The sequence below is a fragment of the Eumetopias jubatus genome, unplaced genomic scaffold (genome assembly GCF_037043125.1).
Source record: "Eumetopias jubatus isolate StellerSeaLion01/CBP00866 unplaced genomic scaffold, mEumJub1_p1.0 scaffold_1, whole genome shotgun sequence".
In the NCBI taxonomy this organism is placed as follows: domain Eukaryota; kingdom Metazoa; phylum Chordata; class Mammalia; order Carnivora; family Otariidae; genus Eumetopias; species Eumetopias jubatus.
In genome coordinates, this window is record NW_028274807.1 from 79888161 (window position 1) to 79898246 (window position 10086).

A 10086-nucleotide genomic window follows, 5' to 3' on the forward strand; every position below is an offset into this window, starting at 1 on the left:
AAATGTTTATCTTCTCTAACCAAGGGATGGAGTTTTGGTGAATTGTGCCTTTTTGGCTATTTCAAAGAGAGACTTGAATGGGTGCAGTATGGAGAAAGAAGGAGAGCCAGGGACATCGTGCGTGCCATACGGGGCCCAAGGCAAACGAATGGAAACTTCGCTTTCACACAGTCTGTTGCAAGGCAGAGGGGAATCATGGCTATTGAATTATTCTAATGTAATTAGGACAGACGCATTCTTCCTTGCTTATCAGATCATTTCTGGTATTTTTAAAGGTCATTTTAGAATCCTGATTTCAGAAGATGTTGCTTTCATTCTGCCCAGATGCTTTAAGGAAATATTTTAAGTGAAATGCTTTTTTATGATCCGCTTTTCCCATTTGCAGTCTCCCTACTTCCCATTCCATGTGTAACATCTGTTTTTTTTAAAGCTCAAAGGAATATAGTTATTTTGTGTGTTTTTTTTAAGTTTCCAAAAGTGACCTCAAATATTCAAAACATGACCCCTGGTTTCCATACATTTAAAGACCTCTGAGGAGACTCCCATTTCTAGAGTTACTCTTCTCCTACACGGACAGTCGTCCTTACAAGTAGGATTTGGATGTTGAGATACTTGAGAACAGAAATTGCTTGGCTGTCCTGACAATTGGGTAAACTCCACTAGGAAGTTTCTTGCTATAAGGCTTCTTTGCCCAAAGCTCCAATTACATCTCCCCATCACTGCACCTCAGGTGGACCGGGTTGGATATAATGCACTTCAGAACTGTTTGGGAAGCCCTGTTAATTTTTCATTAAGTGGCTAATGGTGCTGCATGTTTTAATGTCCATTCTGCAAGTCTGCTGGGAGCAGGGGATTGGATGGCAGTGGGCTGGAATGATCTGGTTCCCCCTTACTCCATGAGCTGCAGTAAGTAAACAGCTCCCAGCCCCTCGCCAATCTTATTAGAATTGAACTTCTGCTCTGCTGGCCCATTAGCAACTCACTAGTGTGTTCCTAATGTTTCAGGAATGACCATTCTAATTATTCCTTATTGACTGCTACAGAAACCATAGCACTTAATGGCAACATGTTAATGGTCTATGGGTATTGGTCAATAATTCATATGTGGAGAAACAGTAGAGAGCCTGTTTCCTCTGGGACATTAGCCAAGCCCTCTGCAATCTTAAAGTGCTAGGATTCTTCCACCTCTGGATCTCACCTCTCTTAGCAGTCGCGACTGAATCATCACCTTTGTTGAATGTTGGGTCTTGAGGGAATTAAGTATTTTTGCTTCCAGGTCAGGGAAGTGGACCACTGACCAAAGCAGTCAAATCACAGAACTGGCACTCCTGGGATTGGGAGAATACCACTAGGCCCAGGGAATGAATTTGCATTGCTCTCTACTTTCCTGTCTCTTTAGGTTGCTCGGCGTTGGGGCATCCAAAAGAACCGGCCAGCCATGAACTATGACAAGCTCAGCCGTTCTCTACGCTATTACTACGAAAAGGGCATCATGCAGAAGGTGAGCCATTACAAGAAGCACCTAGACCATTCTGACCACTTTCAAAGAAAATGTCAAGGGCTTCTGTAATGTGACTGTTTATAATGGCTAGGAGAAAATGTTAGCCTTGTAAGTGATTCTGTGGTAGGAAAAAATCTTGGGAGAACAAACTTAAGAGTCAAATGAGATATAAAGAGTACTTTAATGCTCTTGGGAAAACGAACACCAGAGGTTGCACGTGGAACACACTATAGGAAAATTAGGCTCCCTGGTTTTACTTAAATTGCCTCTAATTACAAAAATGTCCAGAAACATAGGCCAACAATTACATCCATAAAGGAGTACATGAAGGAATCAACTTGAAGGCCTCCACTACCATAAGAGCTGAGTTGAAGTCTTTAGTTGGCAAAACACCCAGACCTCTAAATATCTTGGTTTAAGACTCTCAATAGCATTAGAGGAGTAAGGAAATCCTATTTCTCTTTCAGAACTTACAGGAAAAAACTGGAACTCAAGTTAAAAAAAAAAACCTAGGTTTGTAAAATGGCAGCAGAATCACCTAGTACCAGCTTGCTCTTTGCAAAATAAAGGATAAGGCGTATTTTGAGGAAACCAGCACAAATCTGAAACTCCCGTGGATAGGCAGAAGATGGGAATGGTTAATCACTGGTTCATCTTTCTTAGCCACCATATTTTATGTCGTGCTGTTACCCAGATTCTAGCATATACACATTTAGGCAGGCTGTGTGGTGGGTGGCCAATAAGATGCACTTGGCAGAAGCATATGGCCATTGCCGCTGAGAACTTGTCTGTGCCGAAGGCAGGCTGATCTTTCTCATAGGCAGGTGGTAATGTGACCCCATATTCCTCTCACCGTCTTAAAAAATATTAAACAGCTTGCCATGGTCCTCTGGATAAAAAAGAAAGGTGAAGATAAAGATAAAATCTTACAGACTTTCTAGTGCTTCATACAGACTGTAAGGCTATTCCCGGTCTGGGCACCATCACCCAACTCCTGTTTCCTCACCCACACTTGACTGCTCTCACTGGCACGGCCATCTTCTCTTAATTAATATAGTATTTGTTTACCAAAGAATATACAACATGTGCATGGAAGTCATCAAGCATATTTGAAAATGAAAAAAAAACCCCACCTATTAAGCTATCATCCTATTTAAGAACTAGAACATTCCGAATGCCTTCATTACCTGGCCAGCCAATCATCACTGCATCACTCCCAAGAATCTAAAGTCCTGGGACTGGGTGTCCTTTCCTGCTTCCAGTAGCACCTGCACACCTCTCTATCAGGCCCTTCTCTCTGTACTGAGTGTAAGCTCCTGTGGGGCAGAGCTGAGGGTTTGACTTCAGTGCTTGGCACAGAGTTGATAATCTAGGAAGGGTGGTTGCTCGATTTCCCCTTTTTGTAAGGTGTACAATTTAGTGGTTTTTTAAATATATTCACAGAGTTGTGCAACCATCACCACAATCAATTTTAGAAGATCTTATCACCCCAGAAAGAAACCCCAAACCCATTAGCAATCACTTTCCATTTCCCCCAAACTTCTCACACACACATACAAACACACACACACACACACACACACACACACACACACACACACTCTTCCCTTTTAATGTTAATACTATTAGGTGGAATCCTAAAATTCAGGAAGAAGAGCTATTACTCGTTTGCTGTTCCCAACTCCAGATCCAATCTGAGGGAATGTGACAAGACATAATCACTTGAAGTACCGACAGTGAGTTGTCCCTGTGACTAGGTCGTCAGTTGTTGCAGGAAGTAGAAGAGAACTTCATTTCTGAGAACAAGACAGGCAAAGAGTACAGGAAGGCACAAGAATGGGTTCAGATCCTAATGCTCACATTTATTAGTTGGGTGCTTTATAGTAACCTCTCAAAGCCTCTCTTCCCAATAAAAGTGGAGATTAAAAAAAATGCTATAATTTCACAGGGTAATATATGTGAAAATGTTCCAGAGATAATACTGTGCTACCCAATGTAAGGGATTGTTGTTATAATTATGACATGACCCATGAGTAAAAGAGAACTGATTAAAGGTGAATGATAGCATGCCCGTGTGGGGAGAGAGGTAGAAAAGCTGTGGTCCCAAACCCTCAGCTTTTGAAAGGGAAGATTGACATGCACAGAGGTTAAGACTCATTAGTGCCTGAACGAGGATGGGAAGCCATCCACTCCTGGTCCCTGATCTCATATTATTTCTACTATGCCCTTTTGCCTCCCTCTGCTATGTATATGTGCTGGCTTTTGGGGTGGGGCATCAAGAGATTTAGTGTAAGTCTGTAGCTTAAAAAAACTAAGTAGGGTTGATGGATTGTGTACATTTGCTACCCTTAAGACTTGCTTTGGCGAAGATGCCGCTTGTCCCATTTCACTCCCACAGCCCCTGATTCCTAGTGTTCGGATTCCAAAGAACGTTGGCAGCCATGTTCTGGTGACTAGACAGACATGTCACCATAAAATAAGCTTTCGGACCCATTAGGAGAATTCTGCTGTTACCTCTACAAGCTGCCACCGTAAGCAACAGATTTTTTAAACCCAAGATTTGGAAGCAAAGCCATATTTCTGCAATTAAAAGAGATTTTAGAATCACAACAGAATGACCAGAGCGCAGGGTTAACTTCAACCTTTTGAATTTTTGAGCCTAAAAATATTCATTTTATCAGTAATTTCAGCGGCCTTCCGTTGCCCCTTTGCATTACCCAAGCAAAGCGCATTATCAGGTTTGATTTTCAGTGGTAGGGGTCCTCTTGCACTGATGCTAAACGACCAGCAGAGAATAGCTGATCCCATTGACCTGGATGGCTCATCAACTACATCATGAGGCCTTCGAATCAAAACCTTTGGGTCCAATAATATTATAATGCATAAAATTCATAAAAAGGTAGTTAGCAGTTCTTCAGTGTACCAGAACCATGGAATGCATAATTAAAAACCGCAGCTAAGCCAAAAAGCAATTTTATTTGGCTTTGGAACACATTTAAATTTCCACATAGTCTCTACTGATCAGATTCCTAGCCCTTCCAAATAACAAAGCCGTACTGTGAAGACTGTGAACTTTGGTGGCAACTGAAAACAGGGTCTGACTTCTGCACATTTGCACTTCTGAACATTTGCACCTGAGTTGTACGTTTTTGAGGTGTGCAGGGCAGCCTGGACACACCGCTTAGATTCTATGCGTATAGTTCCCCGTGTCCTCTTTCACTTTCACTTTTCAATCCTCCTTATAACACCAAGCACCGGCCTCGACATAACCTTTCTTTCTAAGCACAGTGAGAATTTTCCTCTAAAAGAACCTAAATAAATAAGTAAATAAATAAATAAATGGTGAGCCTATCTACTGTGAATTTGAAATTCAGATGTCTTCAACTGCTGAGCAGTGGTGTCAACAAAACACTTGGCAGATAACAGGTCCCCGAGATTTGTCAAAATAAATCTGAATGATTTGGACAGTCAGCTACTAATGAGCCTCCTTTGGTCCCTGGCTCCTTGAGAACCTGATGACGTACAAATACCTCACCATCCTTCCCTGGGTTTCCCCCTCCCCCCGTGCCCTGTTCCAGCTGGGCCTGAGAAGGTGTGTTTTCTCTCCCTCAGGTGGCTGGGGAGCGATACGTCTATAAATTTGTCTGTGACCCAGATGCCCTTTTCTCCATGGCCTTCCCTGACAACCAGCGTCCGTTCCTGAAAGCAGAGTCCGAGTGTCACCTCAGCGAGGAGGATACCCTGCCGCTGACCCACTTTGAAGACAACCCGGCTTACCTCCTGGACATGGATCGCTGCAGCAGCCTCCCCTATGCCGAGGGCTTTGCTTACTAAGTTTCTGAGTGGCTGAGCGGCCGAACCCTAGAGCTAGCAGTTCCCATTCAGGCAAACGAGGGCAGTGGTTTTGTTTGTGTTTTTGGCTGTTCCTAAAGCTTGCCCTTTGAGTATTATCTGGAGAACCCAAGCTGTCTCTGGATTGGCACCCTTAAAGACAGATACCTTGGCTGGGGAGTGGGAACAGGGCAGGGGCGGAAATGCCATCAAAAGGCTGGTGCCTCAGCTCTGATCCTGACAAGGTTTCTGGGAAGAGATTGCAATGGAGCCTCCTTCCCATGGACAATATATGCAAAGCAATACCTTGTTCAGGTTAGTGCCCACAAACCAGGGCAAGAGTGTGTGACAATCTGCATTGATCATGGACTACTAAATGCCTTTACATAGAAGGGCTCTGATTTGCACAATTTATTGAAAAAGAAATGACAAACGCATAGAACGGTCGGCTAAGAAGCTGGGGAGGCTCAACCCGCAAAGGGTTAAAAGTAGATCTTAAAATTCGGAGAGTTCTTCTAGCTCAAGCTGAAATGTTTTCCCCCTTGGCCTAGAAAGAAGGGGGGAAAGTCAGAACAGCTGTTACCCACTCCATGGTTCTCAAATAATAAACCGTTGCTACTCTTGGGAACCTTCTAGCCATGTGGTCACCGAGTAGAACAAGCCCCCTTTCTCTTCCCAGTCACACGGCTGTGTGTGGATGGCTTTCATTTTAGAAGGATGATTTACACTTTTGACAGTATTTTGTTTTGCTTTGATTCGGGGGAATCATTTTGTTTTGGTGGTTGTTTTGGAAAAACAGTTTATAAACTGATTTTTGTAGTTTTGGTATTTAAAGCAAAAAAAAAAAACAAACCTTTTGGTAACTGTGCACTGCGTCCTTAGCAGGGCGGTGCTGACTGATGAAGACGCTGCAGCTTGAAAGGGGCTTTGCTGGGGGCACCCCCTTAGCCGCGCACAAGCCCACTCTATTGCCTGCTTTGTGCTTTCTGCACCAGACAGCCTGACGGAACATTTGCACCTGAGTTGTACATTTTTGAGGTGTGCAGGGCAGCCCGGACACACCGCTTAGATTCTATGTGTATAGTTCCCCGTGTCCTCTAACACGCCCTCTCTGGAAAGCATATGTACATAATACGCGTCATGTCCATTTGACACCTGGCCACCCGGTGGGAACCCTGGGGATGTCTCCCCGGGCATGACCGATGACAACTTCCATTTCATCAGTTTGTTTTCTTTTCTTTTTTTTTTCTTTAATCCTTGGACTTTAAACCTTGCATATGATTCAATAGTTTGAGATGTACGTGTGACACTGACAGGTAAAAAACAGTGCTAGCATTTTAGTTTCCCACCACCTTAAAAAAAAAAGAAAAAGAAAAAGGTTTACTCCGGTTGCTGTATGATATTGGAAAAGTTTTCCACCACCCAGCTAAAGCGAAGTGCAAGTCGGCCTCAGAGTAGAGGAGAAGTTCCTAGGAAGTGGTAGTGTCTTGCTGCCTGCTCCGCTGATAGGATCCCGCGCCCCCCGCGGCACTTAGCGCGCTGAGAATGACCGCTGGGCTGCGTCCGCGCCACGCAGTGCTGACCCGGTGAGGGGAAGAAACATGCTTTGAGTTGTTTGCCTCTGACTGGGGCGTGCGCCCGTCTCCGCCAGTCCGCCTTCTGACCAGCAGCAGCACGTTTGCGAAGAGGTTCATAGGGAGAAGGGGTGTGTTTTATAGCTATGAACACATGAGGTTTTCCTCTATTGGAAGCTAATTAGCCCGCCAAGGTGTTGAACCTCTAGCTTGGGCCTTAATTAGCATTGTACTCTAATCAAAGGACTCTTTCCCAACCATATTTATAGCTCTCTAACCTACACATAGTCTATATATAGATGCATATTTTACCCCCAGCTGGCTAGAGATTTATTTGTTGTAAATGCTGTATAGGATTTTGTTTTGTTTTTTTTTGTTGTTGTTGTTGTTGTTGTTTTCTTTCTTATCCTGGTTTGGGTTTCCTTTTTTTGATGGATTTATGCTGTCTTAGCAAGTATGAAAATAACCCTCTGTAGCCTGAGCCCCCCCCCCCCCCCCCCCGCTGTAACTATGGGGCCTGTACTGTCGCGGGACACAGGATGGCGCATCACTGTTGCATCCCCATTAGACTCATGCACCTCCCGGATGGTTTTGGTTTTTTATTTGTTTTGTTTTGTTTTTGCTTCTTTTCCAGAGTGTGGAAAGTCTACAGTGCAGAAAGGCTTTAACCTGCCAGTTGATTTGAAATACTTTACCCTGCGCAGGGCCGTATGCATCCTGCCAAGCTGCGTTATATTCTGTACTGTGTACAATAAAGAAGTTTGCTTTCAGTTTACCAAGTGCCTGAAACCTGCCTCTTTCTTGCCCTCTGTGGTCTAATTTGAAAGCAAGCAGAAGCCACCTGGCTTCCTCTCTCTCGTTCCCTCTCTATCTCTCTCCCCCCCCACCCCATTCTCCCTCTGTCCCTCTCAGTTATTTAGCCTTACCAGTGGACTGGAGTGGAGACTAATTAAAGGAACTGTTACTTGGAAATAGAAGTGCATAGTGCTCTTCGGCCTCACCTCTTAAACTCTAGCTAAAAATTGAATCGGAAGCACTAGGAGGTAGAGAGGTCCTCTTCCTCAGCCAATGGTGAGCTGAGACCACCCCATCTCCTTGAGCCCACCTACCTGCTCAAAATTATTAACCATTTTTTAAAGCTTAGCTCCTGTTTGGACCCTGGATTGTGTGCAAGATTACTAATTAGGCTAGGACTGTGAGTTCCAGAGTGATTCTAGCTCAGCCTCTTGGATACATACTTGCAAAAACAGTAAGCACCTAAGAAGTTCCTCCTTACTAATTTTCCCCCAACAAGCTTTAATCAAAATTTTTACCAATACCAGGCTGTTCCTTTGGGAAGGACAACAAAGACTTCAGAAAGTCTTGGCCTGTTTTTTTCCTAGACATGCAGCAAAAGGAATTTTTTTTCCCAGTGCGTCTTCTCCTGGTGGGCATGTACTGATCGCGCGGGGCAGGTGTGGTGGAAGGAAATACAGGGTGCAGGGCTGTGCGCCGGGCTGTGTGCGGGGCGGGGCTGTTCCCTGTTCCTTTTTCACGCTTTTCTGCACCTTCCTTTGGGCTTTTCAAGACTCCTATTACAGGAGAGAAATAACTAGAACCTTTTTTCAGGCCTCTAACAGAAGGCTTTCTGTAAGTTTATCTACTATCTTTCACTGTTTTACAAGCCCATAAGTGTACAAACATCTGAGACTGAATCCATGCACAGTGGCTTGAATTGGAGCTTGTGAGGCCTGAATCCCTGCCTCATAAACCCATTAGCTTCGACAGATTAAGAAAAGATGCTTGGAGAGAAGGCAAGGGAGCCGAGGACAAAGCGAGCTTCACCACGATAAGGCTATGACAATCAGTTTCCCATTATTCATGGGCTCATTATCCAGCCCGGGCCCAGCCCCAGATCGTTAACCTAATGCGGGAGGTCACCAAACACTGGGCCGCCCTTCTAGCGTTGGGCACTAGGATAAGGAAGCCCAGAAAATGTGAAGTTTACTCTTCATCGAGGTCCCCTTTCATGAGCCAGGCCAGGCAAACAATGCTTACTCAGTTGTTAGATGACAAAGAGGTAGTGTGAGGGCAAAAGAATGTGATCACGAGAGCCAGGGTATGTGCAGAATCTAAATTCTAATGCAGCTGGGACAAACGTAAACTAATGTGGAAGAAAAACACTCATGTACCCAGACGGACACCTTACACAATCCGTTGCCTGGTGGTGCAGGTGGCTGGAGCTCTGTGTGTGGCCTCTGGAACACAAGCAAAAGGGGAAAAGGCCAGAAAAGCATCAGTTTTAGTACATATATATGTAAGCATTGAATTTATTTAGCATAAGTGCCCCGTACTTGAAGTAGGCGGTGGGAGTGAGAGTGGAGCACAAACAAGCCCGGGCGTCCTGATCCCGGCAAATACACCGAGGTCCCAGACACGAGTCCTTGAGCGACCAGCCTTTCTTCAGCTCCTCCGATTTAAGACCTGAATCCATACCCAAACCTTGGTTCATTGACCTTGGCAGTGAAGCTCAGATAGCTAACCTTTGAATGCCACTTAACAGTTTACAGAGCACTTTTTCGTCCCCATTGTCTTTTCGGCAGACTTTCTTAAATGGTAACACTCTGTTGAAATTGAATCTGAAAATATGGCTGTGAGCCTCCCAAAGTACTTTCTTGGAAAGTTCACAGTAGCTACCGTGGGACGAGGACTAGACACAGGGGTTCTGGCCCCAGCTCCGGGACTGACTGGATTAACTCAGTGATCTCAGGGCCATCCTGGCCTAACCTCCCAGATCAGTGAGGGCACTGACGAGACAAGCCGATATTCGGGATCTCTTAGGAGGTATGGGAGAAAGGAGTTCCTTTGGGAATTCAAGGTGTGTGTGTGTGTGTGTGTGTGTGTGTGTGTATGTGTGTGTGTGTGTGTGTCTGCATACACATGCCTGCTAAGGTTTAACAGCTAAAAACATCCTCTTTACCTTTAAGGAAGCTCTGAAGATTGCTGAGTCCCACCATCAAAGGTTTATGTTTGTTCATCTCCCAAGCCTCTACTGAGCACCTGCTAGAAGGCAGGCACTGCTGGATGCTGAAAACAAATGATTTCAGATGGCATTTTTCAAATAAAGCCCTGTTCATGGCACGGTAATACCTTATGACTCCTTAAATGCTGTAGTCGCCAGCTCATGGCGGCTCAGACTCA

General features: G+C 44.7%; 1 protein-coding gene across 1 annotated transcript in view; it reads left to right on the forward strand.

Moving 5' to 3' along the window:
- ETV5 (ETS variant transcription factor 5) overlaps positions 1-7246 on the forward strand; it is a 54094-nt gene extending 46848 nt beyond the window's left edge. Inside the window, exons 11-12 of the mRNA XM_028101049.2 lie at positions 1400-1501; positions 5114-7246. Of these exons, the coding sequence (XP_027956850.1) occupies positions 1400-1501; positions 5114-5335 (324 nt within the window). The 3' untranslated portion in view covers positions 5336-7246. The remainder of the gene's footprint in view (positions 1-1399; positions 1502-5113) is intronic.
- Positions 7247-10086: the final 2840 nt, after the last annotated feature.